Source organism: Rhodamnia argentea, chromosome 1, assembly GCF_020921035.1.
Source record: "Rhodamnia argentea isolate NSW1041297 chromosome 1, ASM2092103v1, whole genome shotgun sequence".
Lineage (NCBI taxonomy): Eukaryota > Viridiplantae > Streptophyta > Magnoliopsida > Myrtales > Myrtaceae > Rhodamnia > Rhodamnia argentea.
Window position 1 is genome coordinate 3515903 of NC_063150.1, and position 24469 is coordinate 3540371.

General features: G+C 40.1%; 1 protein-coding gene, 1 long non-coding RNA gene and 1 pseudogene across 2 annotated transcripts; 2 read left to right on the forward strand and 1 right to left on the reverse strand.

Annotated features, from left to right (window-relative positions):
* Nucleotides 1-14095, forward strand: LOC125316373. The gene is made up of 3 exons (XR_007199605.1): nucleotides 1-11; nucleotides 3158-3161; nucleotides 13921-14095. It is a non-coding gene; the product is annotated as an uncharacterized LOC125316373 (long non-coding RNA).
* Nucleotides 5508-7505, forward strand: LOC115732665 (calmodulin-like protein 11). The gene is made up of 4 exons (XM_030663349.2): nucleotides 5508-5866; nucleotides 5984-6141; nucleotides 6256-6336; nucleotides 7170-7505. The coding sequence occupies exons 1-4, from the start codon at nucleotides 5791-5793 to the stop codon at nucleotides 7305-7307; spliced, it is 453 nt and encodes a 150-aa protein (XP_030519209.1). The 5' UTR covers nucleotides 5508-5790; the 3' UTR covers nucleotides 7308-7505.
* LOC125313627 overlaps nucleotides 14096-24469 on the reverse strand; it is an 18825-nt pseudogene continuing 8451 nt past the window's right edge.

Below are 24469 nucleotides of genomic sequence, written 5' to 3' on the forward strand. Positions count from 1 at the left end.
TCAATAGATATGTGATCCTGCTGATGAATAGATTGGGGGTGTGGACACAAGTATGCGCAGTATTCGATTTCCGCACTCTGCAAAGAGGCATAGCAGAGTTAGAGATAGGAAAAAAAGTGCACACAAAAAAAGAAAAATATAGCATTTGACAAAAAAACGAAAAAGATAACAAAAAAATGAAGGAATTTTCTTTGGAACGAAAAAAAAAAAAAGATTTGCCAGAACAAAATCACAGCGATAGAATTCGAAAGATAAAAACAATTAAAGCAAGTTTTCGCATAAAACAACGAATTAAGATGATAGTTAAATCCTGTTTATGCTGGATTGACAAAAGGTGCCTCAAGGCATGTAACTTCTTTCAAATTGTCGTTTTCGATGTAACTTTAGACATGCCTATAACTTCTTACATGCTCTATATAAACGTGTCTCGGAAGCAAAAGGAAAAGGAAAAAAATCACCAGCTATTTTGTATATAAATAGCTATTACTAATTAATGCTCCATTTGTTTCGCTAAAAAAGAATTATTTAGAAAATACTTTTGTAAACACGATTGTTTGTATCGTCTCAAATAATTAGTAAATTAAGAATGTTCTAATTATCAACAACAATTTGTGTCCAACAATTGTCACGAACGATAAAAATATTTCTCGGCCATTCCTTTTATGAGCAATTGCAAACTGATGATTTAATGAAAATATCAATTTTTCGCGAAACAAATGGAGCCCGAAAAATCCCTAAGTGTTAGGATGATGGCAGAATGTTGGTATTTAAAGATCACCAAAAGGGAGCTCGAGGCTGTCAAAACATATCAAATCGGATGCACTTTTGTCCGAAAGTTTAAGCCGACGAGTTATGAGCCAAATGCAATGTATCATTGGTGGCACACTGGGATTGGTCAAAACCCTTTCCCAAACATTCTTCATTGGGTACGATCCAAAGGAACAAAGGAAAGGCAGGGGGGCGTCGTGTCGGTGTCCATGCTGTGGAATTTAAGAAAACGCGTCCGACAGCCAATGCGAGTCACGCTCACGCATGACCCACCGACCTTTGCCTCGTTTATTTCCTTTGCGCGTATGGCCTCCCACAAAATGTTGGTTCCTTCCTCCTACTTACATGAACAGTAAAAGCCTGCGAGGGATGCCAAAAATAAATGGGAATTTCGTCTCGAAAATAAATTGTTCGAAAAATACTATTAGGAAAATGCTTGTTTGTATTGTTTGGAATAATTAGTCAATTGAAAATATTTTTTTATTATCGACAACAATTCATGTCTAAGCATCTTCGTGGAGTGATGAAATAATTTCCGTTAATTAATTTTCGTAAGTGACGCAAGCGATCGTTTTTAGGAAAATATTTTTCGAATCATTTATTTTTGGCGAAACAAACGGAGCCTAAATACCTTGCGAGGATGAATTCGCTTTTCACTTTCGTTTTCTTATTTTGGTTAATCGATTCTTTTCTAATGTTAGAAAATTAGAAGTTCAAATATTTGGAAGCTTATAAAAAAAAAATCTCATTTAGATTCATAATGAATTACAAATTCATTTAATTTTGAAAGCTAGAATGATTTTTTTTTTGTTGGGAAATTTAAAGGGGCATATTTTCTTTTTTTTTTTTAATTATTTTTTCGGGGTCTCTCCTTGTCAAGGGCCACTTGCCACCAAACCAATGTCCTTGCCAAGTTGCCGATGGGTAAATGCCATTGGGGTCCCTTTCCTTTTTCTTTTTTTTATTTATTTATGTTTTAGTCATTTTTGGTTCATCTTTTTTTTTTTTAGGCCCCCACTTGTGTTTTTTGCTCAAATATTAATGTGATTTTGGTCAATTCCATGGGCAAGGCAAATTTTTTAATCTACATATTAAGGGTGCATGCAGTGGGGCCGATTCAACCTACGAATCGGATGGAATTGGCCTGGACCAATCGTTCGATTCTAAGGAGAACCGTTATGCAAACATGGAACCAACCTAGGAACGCTTCGATTCCTAATTCCATGTCTACAACCGCCGGTTCCATCAGGGAACCGACTCAAACTGGTTCAACCTCATATCATAGTCAGAGGCGATTTCGACATTACTTGGTACGAAATCAAATCTGAAACCCTGTTCCATGTTTTCTCATGATAAAGAGATGATCCCCATGACAATGCGAAAAGGGAAAAATGACAAAGTAGAAGAGAGAAAAAAAGTGCCTTTTGTTTTCGACTGGTTGCCCACGCTCTTTGGTGGGGATGTGAACGCTGTTAGGTTTTCCCAGCACGACGAATCCCATCACCACATTCAAGTCAGACACAAGTCATAGCTTTTGAAGATTGTTACTCCACTACGTGCGAAAGGCCCAAACCTCTTTTACATGCATTGTCGAGGTTCCGCTTTTTAACTCTATGTGTTCATAATTATGCCCACCAGATCTTGCTGATATCTTTCCAAGAAGAGAAATATTTCTCATAGATTTTCTCTTTCCCTTTTCGACTCAGCCCACCTAGATTGAAAAATTCTCAAATTCAGCAAAGTACCCCACAAATATGATTTTGTCAATCAAAGGAAGACGCAGAATATTTTAGAGGGATGATATCTTGAGCATTCATAGATGCGTGCACCATCATAGAGCTCGTTGACAACCTAAAGTAATCAGAGATTATTGAAGTCAATAAATCTTTGTGGTAGTATTTGTGAATTCCTTTGTGAGATTAGGAGAGTATTTCATGAGGAATTGTAAAAGCTAAAAACATTGTGTTTGTTATTAGGCATAATTGAGGATTTAAAAATACTAAGAGTTTTTAAGTGACTTGAGTGTGGTGCTAATCTCGGTTGTATTGCTTAATTTATAACGAAATTATATCTGCTCTCCCTGTGGACGCATGTTACACCGGTCGAAATATACAAATCGGGTGCTCGATTTATCTCTTTGTTCTATTTGTTTTATTATTCGATCTCTAATTTTCCTCAACAATTAGTATCAGAGCTAGGCTTGCTTGAATTGAAGCAAATCGGTAATGATGACCACTATAGGTAAATACGTTCTCTCCTAACGTCGCGTTTAACTTCTTGAAAAAGAAGACCACTATAGGACTAATGTATGCCTCGTTGAACGAGAAGCCCTCTACGATCAACAAAGTCTATTTGACGCAATGTCTATTTCACTTAAAGATAAATGAAGGTGCGTTGTCTAAGCATATCAATGAATTTAATGTGACAATTGGTCAATTGAGTTCTGTTGGGATTAACTTTGATGATGAGGTCTGTGTTTTGATTTTGTTATCCCCATTACCTAATAGTTAGAGTAATAGTGTTACTGCTATGAGTAATTCTTCTTGGTCAAGAAGCTTGACATTTGATGAGATTAGTGATTTGATTTTAAGTAAATACATTAATTGGAAAGAATCCGGTGAACCTGTACTCTGCTGATTTAATAGGTGAAGGTAGAGAATAGCACTCATGTTAGCAAGAATAGTGCCCACCTGAATAAGTCAATGTAGGACTGATGGTGTGGTCTGTTTGAGCAAGAGGGCAATGATTTCCCTAAGTTGAAGAACGAGAATGATAAGGGAATCACTAGCAAGACTACTAGTGATATTGTTGCAATTGTTGTTCTTGTCTCGAATGATAGTGATTATATCGTGTCTGTCACTAAGGATTCATCGTTCGATGGATGTCTTATGGATTTTTGTTGTTCATTGCACGCTATACCAAATAGAAACCGATTTACTAATTATCTATGCATGGATAGTGGTAAAGTATAGTTGGGAACAACAATGATTCTGATGTTGTGGGTGTTTGCAATATTAGAATGAAAATACATGATGGTATTATGAGGACATTGACTAGAGTGAGGCACGTTCCATAGTTGAAGACGAACTTGAATTCCTTGAATGCCTTATATTCAACTAGGTGTCAATATATTTTAGAAGGTGGAGTTTTGAAGGTCAATTGAGGTGCCCTAGTGATAATGAAAGGAATCAAGCATAATGGCCTGTATGAGCTTCCAAGAGAGACAATGACTGATTTCACTATGGAGACATCAAATGCATATGTTTGATAGTCTGAATTGTGGCATATGCATTTGGGGGTACATTGGTGAGGGAATCTTGAAGATTCTAAGTGAAAAGAAGCTATCATGTGCTTATGTGGCTGAGAAATTGAATGTATGCATGTGTTGTGACTTAGAACAACGATAGAAATTACAGTTTGGTACAACTATCAAAGAAACTACAAAGATTGCAACGTTGATTCACTCGAATGCGCATGCTGTTGTGATATTCTTGTAAGAAGAATGTTGAATTTATGCTAATAGTTCTGGACGATTATTCGAGGAAGACTTGGGTGTTTTTGTCAAGGCACAAATTTGATGCTGTTGTCGGGATCATGCAGTTGAAAGCTTTGATCAAAACGGAAACTAGCAAAACGATTAAGTATATACGGACTTACGGTATCATGGAATTCTTCTCGGAGCTAATAGATGGTTTATGCATGAAGGAAGGCATAGGGAGAAGTCGTACTAGTGTCAAGTCGTACTAGTGTCAATGGATTACAATATATTGTGGAGTTGTGAAGAGGACACTATCAAAGATTACCCATAAAATGCTCTTTAGTACCGGTATAGATCTCCATCGATTGCGATGGGATGTTAAACTCCCGAAGAAGTGTGGTCAAGTAAGTTGTCGTTTGTTCAGTTCTTAAAATATTTTGTTGTTTATGTTATGTTTGAGTGAGTGAGGGTAAGCTCGATGGGAGGACAAAAAGTGCATATTCCTAAATTATGCACTATGCACAAGGTGAGCATGACTATCGATTGTCGTACATGATATTAGATTGGCGTGATATTAGTAGAAAAGTCACATTTGATAAGTCTCGAATACTTTTGAGTAAGCATGATTATGCCAGTTTTTATATGAATCTACACCATTACACATGAGCTTCTGATTTTTGGACAGTCCTAAATTCCGTGAGATGAACTTCGAGGCAATGTCTTGAGAAGGTGAACATTGGTCAGAGTCATTCAACGGCAAATCCCAAAAACCCTTTTGGCTACGGAACATGTAGACACACCTTCATGTCCAAGGACTAATACGCATGGACTTCGTCTTCATCCTCAGAGCTTTAAGGACATTGTCCAACTTGGATCCATAGTGAATGCGACGGATCTTGCAAAAGTTTTGCTTAAAGAAAAGAAACCCTCGTGCAAGCAACGCAGCGTGCTCAATGGGGGTCGGTCGGGTCGAAGTTGAGAGCAGAAAAGTCATACCGTGGAAACAAAGTACACGACTCCCAAAACCCTCTCTCTCTCTCTCGTTTTGAATGCTCTCAAGTCTCAACTTCCTGTTTGGTCCCCTGAACATCTGACCCTAACAGCTGTCATTTTGCTTAGTCTAATCGTGCTTTCTTTTCACACCAGCAAGCCAGAAGACAGTAAAGCGAAACAACAGGAAAAGGGGAGACTTGTTTTATGTTTCTGCATCTTCCACAAAAGTCCATGTCTATCTAGAGAAGCATGAATGGTCATGGTCTGAGACGGTTACAGAGAGAGAGAGACAGAGACAGCATTTGATTTGATTCTTCTCTGCAAAGGCCATGACCATAAGAACCCAAAAGTTTAGTCATAATTTTAATTTGACTGTCATTAGGTTATTTTATGCAGAAACTTAATGCCCCCCAACCCCCAACTTCACAATCTTGGAAGTCTACATAAGCCCAGCTAAGATTGAGCTACACATTATACATACTCAAACAACGCCTCCCCCTCTCTCTCTCTCTCTCTCTCTCTCTCTCTCCGTGCAAAACCAAGAAGAGGGCATGGCAGATATGCTCACTGAAGAACAGATAGTCGAGTTCAAAGAAGCTTTCACTCTATTTGACAAAGATGGCGATGGTGAGTCTCTCTTTCTTGCCTTTCTTGTCCATTCTTTCATGAAGTAAGTCACTTGTTCTCCAAGAAAAGCTACGATTCAGTTTCATGACGCCCTTTTTCATGGCTTGCGCTTCGCAGGTTGCATTACTCTCGAAGAACTAGCGACGGTCATACGGTCGCTGGATCAGAACCCGACAGAGAAAGAGCTTCAGGACATGATCAACGAAGTCGATGCCGACGGCAATGGAACCATCGAATTCGCCGAGTTCTTGAACTTGATGGCCAACAAAATGAAGGTAACCAAATTTGCAGCCTCTTCTTCTCTTCTGGGTCGCTCTGCTTTTTTGGCTCCGTCTTAACGTGAATAATGGGTACTGACGTTTTGATGACATTGCATGGTACGTGTCCAGGAAACAGATGCAGAGGAGGAACTGAAAGAGGCTTTCAAGGTGTTCGACAAGGACCAGAATGGATATATATCGGCGAACGAGGTAGACACTAAATCGACCTCATCTCATCGTCCTCCTCGTATTCGACTCGTACGAAAAATCGAATGAATTATCAACATCACCCCATGAGTTTCCGATTTTCGGGCCATTCGCCTACTCTGAAATAGCAAGCGAAAATCAAGTCATAAAAATGCGCGTAGAATGCGAGTTTATCTATGCTTCAAGTTGATTGATTAGTTGCGAGTTAGTCATTTTCTAACGCATTGGCGATGTGTTGCACTATATACTAATCGATTGACAATTGAACGTGGGGAACCTAACTAAAAAAGGGGAATATTACAAAAATAATCCTCAACTTTTTTCCCAATATCAAATTCTCTCCTCGTGCTTCAAAACCTTCCAATTCCCAAGTTGTCATTTTATTCACAAATTACCTCATCTTCGACATTGGATTTCATTTTTTCGGGGTCAATTTGGGGTGGTGCATGAGAGCAAATAAATGTTTTCAAGTTCAGGAGATGCGAAATGTACGTTTCGAGACAAGAGGAGGGTATGGGAAGCAAAACCGAAAACGGGTTCGGGAATTATCTCCAAAACCGAAAGACCGAAAAAAATGGAAGAAAAAGGTAGTAAAATCGATCAAAAAGTTTGGGAACCTTGTATGTGGGCATGTTAATTGCGGGCAGCTCCCATTTCTCCTTTTTGTTAACTTTAGGGAGAGCTCCATGCACAAACCCCACATCAATTTCCTTTCCCCTTTGTCCCAGTGCAATGAACAAACATCGTACGGAAAAAAATTATACCAAATAAAGTAGTGCTCTGACTTTAGTTGACATTGGAATTGTTAAATTATGAGCTTGGGTTTTGTTGTGCAGCTTCGGCATGTAATGATAAATCTTGGGGAGAAGCTGACGGAGGAAGAGGTGCAGCAGATGATAAGAGAGGCCGACTTGGACGGTGATGGTCAAGTCAACTACGATGAATTTGTCAAGATGATGATGACCATTGGATGAACAGGAAAAGCTGCTTCTTCTGGTCAACGTGGTTGAACGAGAGAAGATGGGGAAAAGCTCAGATCTCATTCATATTCATTCGTTTGATTATTCCTTTGTCCTATCGCAATGCCTCCAAGAAAAAAGAACTTGTCCTTACCGTTTCTTGTACTTTGATTTAGCTAATTCATCATTTGGATTTGCAGCTTCTTCCTTTTTCTTCTCTCTTTTTCCTTAGGCCATTGAATTGTTGACTTTTCCTTGCCCCCAAAATTGGACCCAAGTTCGTGTTCTTAGATCTTCTTGTCCCTAGGAGATTGGATACTTTGTGACTCGGGATAATTAGTGCGCCTTGAGACTAGTATCATGTCCCTGCTTTGCGTTTTGTGCGATTTTTCGTATGTAGAACATGCCGCTATTCGTGAAATTTCGTGTGGAAATTTCATAAACTCACATCTCCGATGCTATTACAATTACAAGATACGTTGCCTTTTTTTTTTTTTTCCTTATCTCGTTCATTTTAATATAGGTTTCTAATCCTGCATGTTGAGACACCTTATCGACGCTTACGGATGCTTTCTGTGATGCTATTTTGACCTCGTTGACATAATCAAACTACGCAGATAGAAAACGCTCGATTAAAATAGTGGAGAACTTGTAGTAACATGTATTCTTTTTCAGGTTTCAAATTCGTTCCATTCCATAAAAATTTTTTTGATCGAGGCTGATCTAAAAAAATGACATATTAAGTAACGTGAGGCATCACAATCACATCGTTTAACACTCTAGACAGCAGTTAAAAAATCTTGGTATTCCTAATACGATTCTTTGTACCTAACGCCCTATACACCAGATGCAGTGCATAGACGAGGCTTGATGGGCCTCTTCGAATTTCATAAACAGTCCAAAATAGTTCCTTGAATGAGCTCATAAGTCTTACAAAATGAGGCCCAACGTGCTAGTTTCACTGGGCAAGCCTTGTCCGTTACTCCTATCTGATTTTGATACCAATGATCCAAGCTTGTCCTAGTTCAGTTGACATAGTATCCTACCATGTTGGAGTGACCAAGACGGACCGATCGGATCAGATCGAATTTGCCGACTAGTCCGGTTCCCGGTTCCATAAAATTGAAATAAGTGATTTCAGTCGAGATCTTGGTTTCACGGGAAATCGGACTGCTTGGACCGAATCGATTATTATTTTTATTTCTTAAATGCTCACCTAATTTTAATTAATATATTAAAATTAAAGTTCGCGTTACTTACCCTTACTAATAATTCGTCAATTTCATTAAACGGGTCGTGAACCGATTCTTTTGATCTAGTTCTCGGTTCTTGGGTGGGATCGGACCTAACCGGAAACCGATCACTCCTACTATTATGTGACCAGTTGGGGTCCCAAGAGAAGGAGGTTTGCAGGTCATGGATATAGAGGACAGCAGGAATGCTAATGGGGTTTTCACTCAATTCATTTCTTTTTGAATTGGTGTTTGATGCTGTCAATTTTTTGAACTTGAAGAACAAGTTAACGAAAAGGAAACGTTCATTGAAACAGCAACACTTTGAATGACAAATTTTTCTAATTTTGTTTCTCCCTTCTCCTTTATGGTGCATATGGTGTCATTCACACTGTTGGGATACATGGGAGGATCGTGAACCGTCCATGTAGGCTATCCTAACCCCTTATCCAAATTGATAACTGCCTTATTTTCGAACGTGAAAAGGATTACTTCTTTTTGTCTATTGTTGGTTTTGTCGTTCATTCATTCTACAGAAAACTTGAGAACAATAAACCACAAAGAAAAAAGACAACGATGCGAAGTTCTGCCTTCCTCCCGAACGATGAATAGTTAGACGTACTCTCTCGCTGCATCGGCGACTCTTAACTTGTGAAACAAAAGGTACGCTCCATTTGTTGTGTGACGTACACTTCCGATGAGTGTTACATGCTGATTTTGGGCAAAGTATTTCGCAATTCATGCTAGTACAAATTTAGGGAATGGTATCATTTTCATATTTTTTTTGGTCGGAAGAAAAATTTTCATTCCACTTGAAAGAAAATACATAACTTTCAAGATAAAGATGAAAATCAAGCAAAGCAAGTAAATCTGAAAGATAATTCAACTTGGTTACAAGATAAAGATGAAAATCAAACAAAGCAAATAAATCTGAAAGATAATTCAACTTGGTAGACTCTATAGAGACTCACTCAATCTTCTCAATTCACAAAAACGGATCTGTCATAACATAAAAACACATGCGGCAATCGATCACCGAATCTTGCTTCAAGCTCATGCCAAAATTTCTTTCTCTAGTAACTACGACTTTGCCAAAGGGTAGTGCATGCCTAGATTTGAGTTCCCTACCACCATCAACGTATAGAGATAATAACAACATCAATTGGTTAAAAAATTACAGAAAAGGCCTTGTAAATCCCAAATCTATTTCTACATCGGAGTAGAAGAGCATCTAAATCTAAAACTAACTCTAGATAGAGAGAGAAGACCGGCCGGCAAAAAAGATACTAATGGATCACAAAATTACATTCAGATAAGCCGATTGCCCGAAGCAATAAAGGAGCCACACATGACTATATGGAGCCAGCACTGAAGCTAGAGCGAGCGAGTAGAACCAGAGTATCAGTTTTTTTAGGGTCTCGCGCTTCAAACTTCTGAGTTTACCGAAGAAAGCCTTCCACATGGAGAAAGTTGACGGGTTCGTCTGTCCGCAAAATTAACGAAGGAGACTTAAAGAGTGACGTAACTGTGTGTCAGCAGGCTTCTAAATCTTGAAAGGGCACATCTAGATTAATTTGAATGTATTTCCATCTTCATGGTAAGAGGTTCGAATCTTGATGAATACCTCTAGGCTACTAGATAGGTAGAACCCGCCGGTTCAAAGCTTAGAAACGATTCCCTTACCATGACCAGAGTAGTTATCAAGTTTAAAAAAATGAGCGTCGGACCGATTTACTCCGGAACTGAACCAACCAAGCTGGATGTAATTGTTTTCCGGATTGAACTTGCCCCAAGACTCAACCCTAGATTCGAAATCAAAGCGTAGGAAGGAGATCTCCTAGGGAGTTTCTTGGTTTTCTTTGCGGAGGTACTGATGGCTCGGGAGCAATAGATGGCGGCGAAGGCCAAATACCATTGCTTGGCGAACTTGCGCACAGTGAGCAAGCCGAGAGAGACCTCATGGCAGACGTAGCGGCAGCTGAGAATGCTCGTCATCGCTCGGAAGAGACACGCAGGGTCGTGATCCTGTTACGAGACCGGGCAGCACAATGCGAATGACATTAGCCGCGAAAGTTGCAAACGTTCGAATTTGTGGAATGGTGATCGTGGAGCGGATTTGCATGTACTTAAATAATAACTAGAGGGTGATACTAATCTCCATTTGTTTAAGGCATTAAGAAACGAACGGGGTTGCCCCGCAAGTGGAAAAGCCGCGCTCTTAGTTCATATGGAGCGAAGAGAAAGTCAAAAGCGGTGGTCGTGTGTTGTTTCACAGACGGTTTGCACTTGTTGCTCCGACATCTTCTAAACCGGACGCCGTCATTAATCGTTCTTTTGATTGAAGGAATCCTATGTTTATACTTTGGTCTGGACAGACGGTACGGACACTTTTCCTCGATCCTTCCTTGATTGTTCGATCATACAACTCCCATCCTCTATTTCTTGCTAAGTTTATCTGCTACCGAAGTTCATATTTATATCGATCAGGAGGTGTCAAAATGAGTTTGATTCTCACGGAAACTAAAGAGAAATTAAGGACCCACTGTTTGTACATCTTCATGGACCTGTCATCTAAATTCTCTAAAGCTGAAGCTCCGATAGATAGGAGCTAGGAAGCACTGACACTCTCCGGGAGGCCAGCGCGTCGTGTCCGATACTCTCGCACATGCGATGGACACGTGATCGGTGTTTCGGACATTCCAGCGACACATGAGTCCAGCATCTCGACACGCCATTTTGACACTCACATGGTCAACTTAAAGCATTTTCAATAATTTAGATATCAAAATGTAAACTTATGAAAAATTTATATACTTAAGTCATATACCTAACCACCCCAAAATTAATATACCCAATCAATCCAACAAAAACCTAATCGTGAATTCTAACAAGAAAAAAAAACTCACCGTTGATATTTTTATATATACATGATGATTTATCATGTACATCTAAAAATATACATATAATATACAACATGTCGAAATTTTCTATTTTTTGAGAAATGACGTGCCGGCATATCATGTCGTATCGGTACTACTCGGGGACGGGAGGCTCTTTCCCTCTAAGAATCAAATCAAATTTATATCTGATTTGCCTATTTTTGTGGCTTCATTAAGGGAACGTCATGGGAAAGTTTGGAGGTTTCCTATGTCGTGAGTTGCTGCGACGGTTACCGCGACATGGATGGACGAGGGCAGGTGGGGCGGCAGCTGCTAACGGGTTTGCCCGAAACGAAGACCCGAAAGTGGGAAACCCGGATTCGAGATCACACGGGGGACTTATGACGTGGAGTCAACGAGAAGTCAAAAGATAATATTCTCCATCGGCGTGGGGTTTCTTCTACACGGTTTGCGGCAATTACCCCGACAATCATCGAGGCATCCGAAGCCGGACATTGTCTTGTCATCGTCATTCTTTTTAACAAAAAGGAATCCTGTATTTGTGCTTCGGTCCCGATTGGCGTTAGTGTCGTATTTACCTCGATTCTTATTTTCAAGTATTTGATTGGTAGATTATACATAGCAAATTCGCATATATCTCTTGTTGAGTTTATTTGTTAGTGACATTCATATTCATAATGTGCCAATTAAAGAATTTGACGGAGATAGCGGAGGAGGTAAGCACGGCCGTATTAAAATAGCCGTGTAGGAGCTATTACGGCTACGATGGAACAGACAAGGGTAGCGTTGTTCGTTTGGGTTTTGTCATCGAGAAAGTGTTCCGGAAATTCCAGGGACTTACTAGAAAATGCAATGGAAAGAACGCGGAGAAATGAATGCCCTAGGATAGGGGAACTTATTTTTTGCTCCTAAAGAGATGGAATCATAAAAGAGAGGAGTGAGCGAGTGATGCGAGATGCAGTAAAAGGCAATCAAAAGAACTGAATCAGAGTAAAAGACCGTAGTAAATGGTTAAAATGCGAAAATAACCCCGGACATCATTGAAATAAAAATATCCAAAAAGTTAAATCATAATATATTAATTGACTAACGGAAACTCACAAATTCAATAAAGTAACTTATGTATAACCATTATAATAACTACTAAAAAAGTTTGCAATAACAAAAATTCGCTATTGTTTTACGATAAATGCTTGATCGACACAACAAAACGAACAAATTTAAGGATTCCTAATAAATATATATATAACATAAAGTGTCAGAATAGAACACTTTGTAATATATGTCATTTTTTTTTGTGTGTTTAAGGAATTAAATCAAATTCATTCATGTAGCCTATTTGTGGCTTCATTAAGCGAACCTTATAAGAAGGGTGTCGCTAGCCGGAGGCCAGCCACAAATTTGCTCTCTCTTTAATATAAGTCTAAGAGTGTTGCCGGGACCTACGCAGAGCAAAACACAAGTCCATCTCTCTTCCAATGAAAATGTGTAGCCGACAAAGGGCAGTCACTCCGTCATCCTACGGAGGAAGGTTATCTCGGAGAGTTTCAATTGTGCTTCTCGTTTGGAGGTTTCCTATTTCGAAGTAGAATTTTTAGAGAGCCGAGTGTATATCCCCGTAAATCTTTCTCCTCAACAGAGTTGACGATAGATCGAAAATCGCAACTCTTTGCTTTGGAATTGTAGGATACGATTCTTTCCTTGTTGAAACTTCATCCCATTTAAAATCTACGTCCTAGATTTCAGTCTCGGTCAATCCCTTTCTAAACCTCTTTTTTGACATGCAACTCGTGTTATTTAAGTTCGGGGTGGCAAACAGTCCCCAGCAAAGTTCCGGATGTCCTCAAAATGCATACAAAGAAATACACTCGGATTACCTAAGTTTTGCAATACAATGGTAGTCCACGATGACCGAAAAAAAAAAAAACAAAGTTTAGACCAAAAAATTTAGGTCACCTAAACTCACTTTTCGTGTCATTCGACCGCTCTGTTAGTAAACTAGATGTTCGATGTTGTCGATGTCTGCGTTCCAAATTCAGAGAATAATGCCCGACTTGAATTGAGTTAATTAGAAATATATGATTGACGGTGTTATGAATTTATTCCTTTCCTTGACATAGTCTACGCACGCGATTAATTTCGATTCAGTCACTTTGTTCTTCACGCAATTTTTCTCATGATTTTGTCCTTCGCATCCTTGGCTCTATGAAGGCCACTCGTGCTATGGAATTCGTCGGTTTCTTCATGCTCATGTCTGAACTTGCATGCTTTACTTGGACATTGGCGGGGCTAAGGATTCAACAATATATTAGGTGAAACGTTTATTTTACCAAAAAAATCTGAAGTATGAAATGTACAAATGAAAATTTCTAAAATAATAGTTTCGGGCTTTGGCGTCGAGCCATTCAATTTGCCGAGCCCAGATAAGCCGAGCTCGATCTTTTGACCCGTGCCAAAACTCAAAAGACCAATCGATAGATTACACAATCCTCACAGGATGAAAAGAATCGAGTTAGAACTAATTAGTGTTGCTACTGTTCTCCGCGCACAATTTTCCTCCAGAGCTTCTTGCTTTTCAATCCCAAGTAGCTGAAGATTGGTGTATCAGGGACCGGAATGCACTTGACCACCCAACCGATTGGCCAAGACATGGCCGCGATCCCGACGCACGCCCCCATTGTCCCCAGCTCAGCCGCTCTGTGTTGGCGAACCGCTTCAGGAACTTGACCATCACCACCTGGAGGACCACCGTCGCGAAGATGATCCCGAGGAACAGCTTGTTCTTGTGTACGCCCTCAAACACGTTCTTCTTCTCCAGCTTCCTTGCGTTGAACTCGTTGAAGACCTGGCACAGGACGAACGCATTGAATATCAGCGTCCTGTTCACTGCCTCGTCCACGCCGAAGATCGATTCGCCCTTGAACTGTAGAGTGAGGAGGACGGCCATTTGTGTTAAAAGAGAGAGATGAGAACACGATGGGAATGAATGCTTCTGCACTCTACTTTATTCAATGATCAACTAGTCTCCATAAAAGACTGTACTACAACGAAAAGGCTAACAATAGCCAAAACAATAGCAACTAACTTGACCCATGTGCAGCATCATGCTGCAACCCATTCCTAAAAGCTAGGATCTACTAAGTTTTAGTAACAGAAACTTCCTATTGAATAGGACAACACACATGACTAGATATTTTATCGAAAACATGAAAAAACAACTTTGACTCTTTCTAACATGCCCTCCCTTAAACTGATACTGCAAGTGATCGGTTTAAAGGCGTAGGAACAAGCTCTCCTTTAATCCGAGGCATCCATCGAACGAACTCCAAGGAGCTTCCTTAACTTCTGAAATGTGGAAATTTTGAGGGGTTTTGTGAACACATCAGCAACTTGATCTTCACTTCTACAGAAAACAAGATCAATCACACCATCTTTTGTAAGATCCCTCAAGAAATGATACTTCACATCTATATGCTTGCTTCTCCCATGTAGAACTGGATTCTTTGACAATTTAATGGCTAAATTGTTGTCACAAAAAATCATTGTTGGTTCATGTCGTTCGAATTGAAGTTGTCCAAGTATCTTCTTCAACCAAATAGCTTGACAAGCACTTGTTGACGCCTAAATTTTGACTAATCTTTTTTTTGCATAAAAATTAGAGCTAATTTTAGTTCTAAATAAAAATCATCTCACATATTTATTTTTAGCGTACATTGCATTGGCATATAATTGGGCAAGCAGAATACTTAATTTAGCATGCGTCTAGACCAGGCACGGGATGGAAAAATACACCGAGAAGATTTGAAACTTCAGGGACTGTATTGCAAATACTTAAAATTTCGGGGACCGCATTGCAAATACTTGGAACTTCCGGGACTCGTATTGCAAATACCAAAAGAAGATGAAGAAGGGAAGATGATGAAGGGAAGGTGATGAAGGGAAGATGAAAATGGAAGGTGAAGAAATGAAGATGAAGAAGGGAAGATGAAAATGGAAGGTGAAGAAATGAAGATGAAGAATGAAGGGTGGAGAAATTTGGCTATAAAAGAGGGAGAGTTCTTGAGAATTGAAAAAGAGAATTTTGGTGATAGAGAATGTAGAGAGCTCTTGGAGGGGGAGTGGAAGAGAATTGAGAGAGTTTTGAGAGAGTTTTTGAGAGGAATTTTTAGAGAGGAAAAAGAGAGTTCTTGAGAAAAATCAGAAGAGAAAATTCGAGAGTGAAGAAAAGAGTTTTAGTCAAGCATCATCTTCGACGAGTCCCGACACATATTACTCCCCCTCGCAACCCAACAACGCCATTGCTTGCCATTTTCGACGACAGCCGCGTTCTTCCAGGTCCGAGATCTTGAAGGGAACTATAACGTGTATGTGAGTAAGATTTTGTGTAATAGAAGGTAATCCTTTCCATCTCGATCTACAAAAATGTAATCGTTTGGTTTGAACATTTGTTTGTTTATTTTAGACATGACACGTGTTCCAAATTTTAGCATTATTACATGTTAATTTATTTCTGTAAATACTCGTGCTTGGCTGCGTTTTCTTTCTTTCTAAATCATCCATGGTATATATCGCACAAAGTTCAATGTTTTACATTCTCATAAAAAAGAAGATAAAAAACCAAAAAAATTGCATCTTTGAATTTCAAGTAAAATCCATCAAAATTGCCAAATCAAATATTTTTCATGAAAATGGTACCGAAAGGGCGTTAGAGAAATCTGACGTAACCAAATCCCCGAATTCAAAATCTCCGGTTCGCGGAAATAATATAGTTTTCTCCCGCTATTTTATTTAGGTTTCTAATCAACCTACCGAAAATGATTAGTGGCGACTCCAAATTCAAAACACGTTGCACGTTAAATTATTTGAACCTTAAGTTGCGATTTGGTATGGACTTGGGAGAGTCCGAGTTAGGTTAGTTAATTAATTAACCTGATAATCCATTAGCCCGAAAATTAACTCGTTATTTTTTGAAGGTCGCGACAGCTTGGCGACTCCACTGGGGACCCAAAGAGGACTTAGGCCAGATAATTTCATGAAAAAGGAATCACTTGATTTGGCAAACTTTGGTTGAATTCTCATTCTTAGGTGTTAAATGTTTTTGCAGATTGGGAGTTATAAGGGGAGGAGTGATTGGCTAACCCTTTGTTTTGCAGGCTTGGTGAATTGAAATTGTGATTTAACTTTTGAATCATTGAAGCGGTGTTTGCTTTTAATTGTTGTGCATGATTTATCGTCTTTGCACTACACCGCACACAACCCGTGACCGGACCTGGGTCACACTGATAGTTTTAAGATGGTATTTAGATGGTCCTTTAACCTTGGCGGTAAGGCTTCGCTAAAGGTTATCCTATCCGGATCCCGAAAATTTTTTCAAAAAAATGGCTCAAGGGTCGTTCTTGTGCACGTGAGGCTACGATGCATGAGAATTGCCCTTGTCGACCGAACCAAGCCGAAGTGATTGAACCCGACTAGTCATGACTATTGTACGCGAGGCTGCGACTAGTCATGATGATTGCGCGCGAGGCTGCGACATGTCGTTTTGTTCATCATTTCACTTTGCAAAAGCCTTTTGGATAGATAGAATAAGATTTAAACTCACAATTCATGCGCATGTCTTTGTGATTGACATTTTCTTCCTATGAACGGTAATTTCTTGTCTCTTTTACCCTATTATCTCATTTTTATTTTGAGCTGGTCCATGATTTAGGAGTATCGTTGTCTTATTTCCAATTTCGCACTTTGCTTCCGTAGCTTTTACAATTTCATCGGTTGTCCTCAATTCTGATTTGGCTTGTTCTTGTTGTGCGATTTTTACTAAATTCTACGATCGAGCTTTGAGTAAGTGCCAAACACAAAAGTTGTAGACCTATGTTTCAACTAATATCCTACAAAATTTCAGAATTAAATTCATAATTTAAGATGGCCTTTCGTTTTTTCAACTACCTGCGGTTATAACAGTTTTCTGAATGCGATTTTTTGGAAAAACAAATTAAACTGCTTTGATCCGTGCATTTCTAGTCTGATTGCCCAACATAAAAGTTGTTTATCACCTTCTCAACTACAAGCTCGTAAAATTTGGACATGTTTTGATCAACGTGCAAATTAATACGAATTTTTCGTAAAAGCGGATAAACTGAAAATTACATGTTTCAATCCTTTGGTTATAATCACTTTGTTCGTTTGAGTCTAGAGGGATGCCATGGGCCGGCTCGCTGTTCTTGCTCCCTGTACTAATTTTGGGTTTGTTACTGTGTACAGGTAATTTATCACGGATCCTCCACATATTACTCGATCGGCCGCAAAGAGGATGGCCGACATTAACGCCACTATCAGTGCTGCCCCGGACGAGAAACTTAATTCCTTGACCGAGCGCTTCGAAGGGATGATGTCCCGAAAGATGGAAGAAATGATGGCCGCCTTCGCCGCCAAACTTCAATCATCCACCGCCAGCCCGCCGCTAACCATTCCCTGCTCTAATTCCTCCTATTGACAACTCCGGTAAAGCCCCGGAAACTGCTCCCTATCGGACAATGCCGCTAGAAGATGTGATCTTCACAGGTGTGAGCTCGGGCACGCCGCCCGTAGTCCCAATCCCCCAAGCCAGCCCCGTGGCCCCCGGGTTGAATGGTGATACGGCCAAACTGTTGGTCCAAATGGAACAGAGGATCCGAGAGGTTGAGGGGACTCACAACATACCCAGATTGACTTGTCTGTCTTTTCAAAGGTCACGGTGCCGGAGAAGTTCAAGATGCCCGACTTTGAGAAGTATGATGGAACTTCCAACCCGGTTCAAGACGTCCGGATGTACCAGGCAAGAATGAATAAGCATGCGACCAACGGCCCCTTAATGGTTCAGACCTTCCCAGGCTAGTTTAAAAGAAGCTGCCATGAGATGGTATACGGACTACGAGATCTACCTGGATGGATGATTGGGAGAAGGCAGCTAATGCTTTCATCAAACATTTCAGCTTTAACTTGGACGTGCTCACCACCGAGAGAGGACCTTGAGCAGCTTGAGATGAAAAAGGAAGAAACAATCAAGCAATATGCCACCAGGTGGAGGAACGTGGCATCTCAATTGAAACCAGTCCCTCCCGAAAGGGAACTCATGAAATTGTTTGTTTCCACCCCGCCGCGGGTTATGAGAACTCGAATTTTGGGATCCGTCTGCCACGTCATTCACCCATCTCATCGCAATGGCTGAAGAAATCGAGAACGGCATGAAGAAAGGATGGTACGGTGATGTCGCCATGACAACTAAGAGGTTTGTGGTAAGGAAAAACAATGAGCCGGCCCCACAGGTCAACATGACCTACAGCCAAAAACCCACGACCCAGACGCCGGCCGTACAGATTCCTAATCGCAGCATGCTAATTTCGGCATGCAACGACAAAGAGGGAATCAACGGTCTCCTCGGCAGCTTTACCCCTCTACCGGGAACCTCGTCGCAGTACTTGCGGTTCTGCGTAAGAGAGGTTTACTCGACTTCCGAGCCTCTACGACCCAAGGTGACACGAGCTCGCCGAGATATGATCCACCAAAGAAATGTGATTACCATTGCGGGGAGCTCCGGACATGACACCGATGGTCAGTTTCGCATCGAAGCATCGGATTCAAGATCTTCTCGATTCTAAGGCATTCTCGTTCCAAGACAACAAACAGCCAAATGTCCAGAATAATCCTTTGCCGGATCATTCTGGTAAAATTAATGCTGTATTCGGGCTGGGAATCAGACAGGTTGGTGCTAGTAAGGATGAAGGAGTCTTCAATATCGCCGGTTGTTTTGATAATGTAACCATTGCTGCTATATCTGAAGACGGAGCGCATAAGGAGGAACCTTACCTGGTGCCTAAACCTTCCAAATCATTCATTAATGCCATATGTGATAATCCACTGGAGGGTTTAGATTCAGAGTAACATCATTATGTTTATGCAATCCCCTACGTGGGACATTTTCTGTTTCCTTTAGATTTTGGATTGCATTTGGATTTCTATTATGTCTTGCACTCTTGGATTTTCTTTCCTAGAAGATGTAATTTCATATCAATAAAATTGCACCATTTTTCGAATCTTGTTGAAGTATCCCAAACCAACCCGATGACGATAACCAACGACCAACAAGTTTGTCATCATGGTAAGAACCGAGGGTTTGGCTTCTTTAAGAATTCATGTCCCACGGTTTTGAAAAAAATAAATAAATAAATAAATAAAGTTCAAAAAAAAAAAATCACACCGCAATTAAACCTTGTTTGTTTTTCTGATTTTGTTATTTTATGTTTTAGGGGGAAACATGAGGAGGGAAACCTAGTGGATTTAGAAGTATACGACCTAGATGAGTCCAATCCAGATTATGAGGAAATTCGTCGGGATTTCGAACGACATGAGAAGATCAAGCCCTTGACAGGTGAACAAACTATCTCGGTCAACCTAGGCGATGCGGAAAACCCTAAAGAAGTTAAGATCGGGGCAAACCTGTCCAAAGAGATGACTAAGCGCTTGATTAAGCTCCGAAGGATTACCAGGACATTTTCGCCTGGTCCTATGCAGATATGCCCGGTCTTGACCGTTCTATTGTCGAATATTGTTTGCCGATCGATCCTTCGGCTAAGCTAGTAGTGCAAAAGTCAAGGAGGGCCGGACCAGAATTGGTCCGGAAGATCAAAGAGGAAGTCATGAAACCGCTTGACGTCAAATTCCTTGAGACTACGGAATATTCTGATTGGGTTGCCAATATAGTCCCAATCATGAAGAAGGATGGACGTATTCGAGTCCGTGTCGATTACCAAGATTTGAATAAGGCCAGTCCTAAAGATGATTTTCCCCTCCCACATATTGACATGCTCGTTGACTGATCTTGCAGGTTTGAATTGTTTTCATTCATGGATGGTTTCTCCGGGTACAATCGGATCCCGATGAATGTCAATGACAAGTTGAAAACCACTTTCACCACACCATGGGGAATGTTTCATTACCGGGTGATGCCTTCGGTCTCGTAAATGCTGGAGCTACTTACCAACGAGCCATGGTTGCCCTTTTCCACGACATGATGCATAATGAGATTGAGGTTTACGTTGATGACATGATAGCAAAAACAAGGCATGGAGAATTCCCGGATGATGCCGTTCGGTCTCGGATTGAGGTTTACGTCGACTCCAAATTTTTTTTGCTTCGCAGTTCAATGCCAATTGAAGCTCAGCCCAGATGGTTACAAAACCGAAGAAATAACATCCCGGACATACAATCCGATCAAGATGAGTTGATCCTTTCAATTCAAAGTTCACAAGAAATTTGTACAAGGGTAAAGCGGTATCGTTTCAACTCGTTTAGAACATGAGAACGTACATTGATGCTTTCCCTTTTGATTTTTACAGGGTCTTTGCCTTTCCAGATAGGGAAGTATCCATTCTCCCCGAAAAATTAATGAAATAAGAAATTCTAGAGCCTTTGACAATCTCATGTCTCGAACCGGATAATGAAGTTTTGCAACTCATTTGCATGAGCAGGGGCAACTCCCAATCCACGCCCCTAAGAAGTTTCTTATGTGCTTGCGAATTCTGTCCACCAAGATAAAAAGTTGCTGCATTTTATATGCTCAAAAACACTCATACATTGCATAGTTTGTGCATGACTGTTCCTCATGTTTAATTTACCAACTTTGAATAAGGAACATGAACTACATAAGATACATCGAATGTATGGAGTGGGGCAGGGCAGGATGATGAAAGGCAATCCTTTCCCAAACACGTCCCATTTTTTCAGGAGAGTTGAACGGTGGCTAAGTTCCGCATTTCACAAGGTAAAAGGTTTTCTCGCAAAAGGTACGATAGCCGAAATGACAGAGGCATTCAGTTCTTTATCCCAAACACTACGGGTGATCCATTGATTACCCCTTTTGAGCGGTGATTTCATTTCTTTACCCCTGTCAAGAACCACCCCACATCGGGGTCCGGACGAGTTAATTCCAGCAGCAACACGAGGTAAATGGTTAGAAATTTTCTTGCTCGGACTAACATTAATCTTCGGGTATTTCTTTGCATTTATACTCGAATTTTAATTCAAATGCCTTAGGATGATGAAGAGCATTCATTTCTCTATCCTATACACTTCATTCTTTGCATAACCCACTTGAGCCCGCAAATTCATTTCTTAAACCCCGTTGGTGATCATTTGCTCATTCCAAAGACGAAGATAGCATTTTCCCAAGGATTAGAATTGGAGATGGTCGGGTCAACGAGAGAATTCCCGAATAGACTCATTTCTTGTATACTAGATTTTTTTTATCTCGTAAATGTTTATGTTTGTTGTAATTCCCGGTTCAAAATCATGGGATTGTAAAAAAAAGGAGAGGCAAACTCAGCTTAACGGAGAAGGGCCTGCTCTCGAAAAAAAAAAAAGAAAAAAAGAAAAATAAAGAGATGTCGAAGAGCTCTCAAAGAAAAAAGGAAAAGAAATCTCTTCTAAAAAAAAAAGAAGAAAAAAAGAAAAATGAGAGTCGGGAGTAAGAAAAGCAAAGGCTGATCTCATATAAAAATTTCAAGCATAGGAAAAGCAAAGTGCCTACCAAAAGTAAGGCCAATGCACATTCATTTGTAAAGTACTTCTAAATTTTGAATGTACATTTTTGCATGTTAAGTTGTAAATTCCATGTACATATTTGCATTGTGTCTCTTGCAAATCCTCGACAGACACTTGTTGTGAAGAAGACTCCCCAAGAAGTCGGTTTGCAAAGTGCAATTTTCAGTAGAAAACTACCATCCCTCATTCAATGATGGTATTCTTTTCGGAAGACATTTCCGTAAGACCAAGATCGATGACTAGTCGGCGATGATCACCAACGTCAAGCCCCTTCTCATTTAATTTTCGAGCCAAAACGAGCATTTTCGTTCCTCGGTCCCCAATCCTAGCCTACGTTATAACCCTCCAAAGTCTCTTCGATTAGGGCACTTGAGTTAACGTAGAGTTAAATGATTTTAAGCATCACTCGAAGAAGTTCGAGCAAGATTATTTCTCTCTCATTTTTGCGGGGCTCTTGACTTGTAACTGGAGCAGGTGATGAAGAAATTCATTTCAAGAGCCCTCGACTCAACTAGAGTCCCCTTTGTAAACCTTTGACCTAGCTCTCATTACGGTCCTAATTAAGACCTCCGGATCGGCTCGGTCGTATCAATTGCGAGATTACTTGGATCCTTATCGAATGCGATGATGGAAAGATTGAGTGATTTCTCTTGAATCCCGCAGACGGGATAAATAGCTTTTCTCGAGAGTGAGAGAAAGCCCTTTCGGACCGAAGTCCCCCATTCAGCTCACATTCGAGGTATTCGTAATGTGAGAACCTCCCCTGGACAAAATTGGTAATGCAAACTTGATGAATGGTTATGCATGAACCATAGTATGAGTGATTGCATTATACTCATTGTTGAATATGTTTGTGTATGTTACCTCCGACATTCTATGATAGGTAATACATTCCCGATGTTCGAGTTCCCTCCCAAGGTCTCGAAATTCATCCAAGGATTATTGAATGAGCAAGTTTTGCTGGCAAATGTCCGCCAGGTAATCTTTCAAATCCTCGGGTAAGTATATCTTCAACCTGAACCTTTCCATGAGATTGAGTGGAAGTCCTTTCTGATTAAAGGTTCCTCATTTGATTTGATCAAACTCGTCAAAAGGATTAGATCGCTTTCCTTATTGACAAATTCCCAGTGGAGCTTTGCAATGTAAACAAAAAATTCAAGAATTTATGGACGTATCATGTTGCGTTAACAATTGATCATGTTCATCTCAACTGATTAAACAGGTACGATACAAGCAATCTACCTCGTTCCTTGGTTATTCGTTTGGAGAACCCAAGCAATATGCCTCTTCTATCAGGTCGTGAAGACATATGCACCGGCGATCTTGACATCTTATCAAATCATAATGACGTAGCTCTTATGATTTCGGTCTCGTAAACCCAGGTCGTGAAGACATATGCACTGGCGATCTTGACATCTTATCAAATCATAACGACGTAGCTCTTATGATTTCGGTCTCGTAAAACCCAGGTAAGTTTTCTCGAACCCCTTTTCAAATTAACAACTCTTCGATGATAGTTGTTATGATTCAATTCGTGCAATATGCCCCTTTTGTACTTATCGATTCCATTCGATGGTGCTCCTATCAAATATTGTTCAATTCAGGCAATATGCCTCTTCTGTCAGGTCGTGAAGACATATGCACTGGCGATCTTGACATCTTATCAAATCATAACGACGTAGCTCTTATGATTTCGGTCTCGGATCACGAAGACGTATGCACCGGTGATCTTGACCTTTAGTCGGCTCATAATGACATAGCTCTTATGATTTTCGGCTCCTTTATCAAATCATGAAGACATAAGCACCCATGGTTTTGATCCAAACCAAATCATAACGACGTAGCTATTATGATTTTGGTTCCCCTTTATCGAATCGTGAAGACATATGCACCGGCGATTTCGACATTTAATCAACTCACAACGACGTAGCTCTTGTGAACTTGATTTCACTTCTTTCGACTCACAACGACGTAGCTCTTGTGATCTCAAACGACACACATATCTTGCGTTGTCTTGCATTAGGGAGAAGTCTCCGATAACGGATAGGCCAAATACCTTAAAATCCTTGCATCTCGCAAAAGAAGCTTGGAAATTAAGAGAACCATTAGCTTACGAGAAATTTGGTAAAACATGTATTCTTGTATGCGATCCATGTGCAGGTTTCTCTAACATGAAAAAGGGAAATTTTGGCACATGTTATTTACAGTCTTGCATATCATGCATCACTTCATTACATAAAAAATGGGATTAAAACTCCCGCCAAAAAGTTCATTCATCATTTGCACCGTCAAAATTTAGGGTTCAATTTTGTCTTTGAGCGGAACCTCTACGAGCCTCCACTCAAAGAGGGGCAGCTGTTGACGCCTAAACTTTGACTAATCTTTTTTTTGCATAAAAATTAGAGCTAATTTTAGTTCTAAATAAAAATCATCTCACATATTTATTTTTAGCGTACATTGCATTGGCATA

Coding starts and splice junctions, on each gene's coding strand:
- LOC115732665 (XM_030663349.2), top strand. CDS start 5,791: ATGGCAGATATGCTCACTGAAGAACAGATAGTCGAGTTCAAAGAAGCT. Junction 5,867..5,983: donor ATTTGACAAAGATGGCGATG/GTGAGTCTCTCT, acceptor TGCGCTTCGCAG/GTTGCATTACTCTCGAAGAA. Junction 6,142..6,255: donor TGATGGCCAACAAAATGAAG/GTAACCAAATTT, acceptor GTACGTGTCCAG/GAAACAGATGCAGAGGAGGA.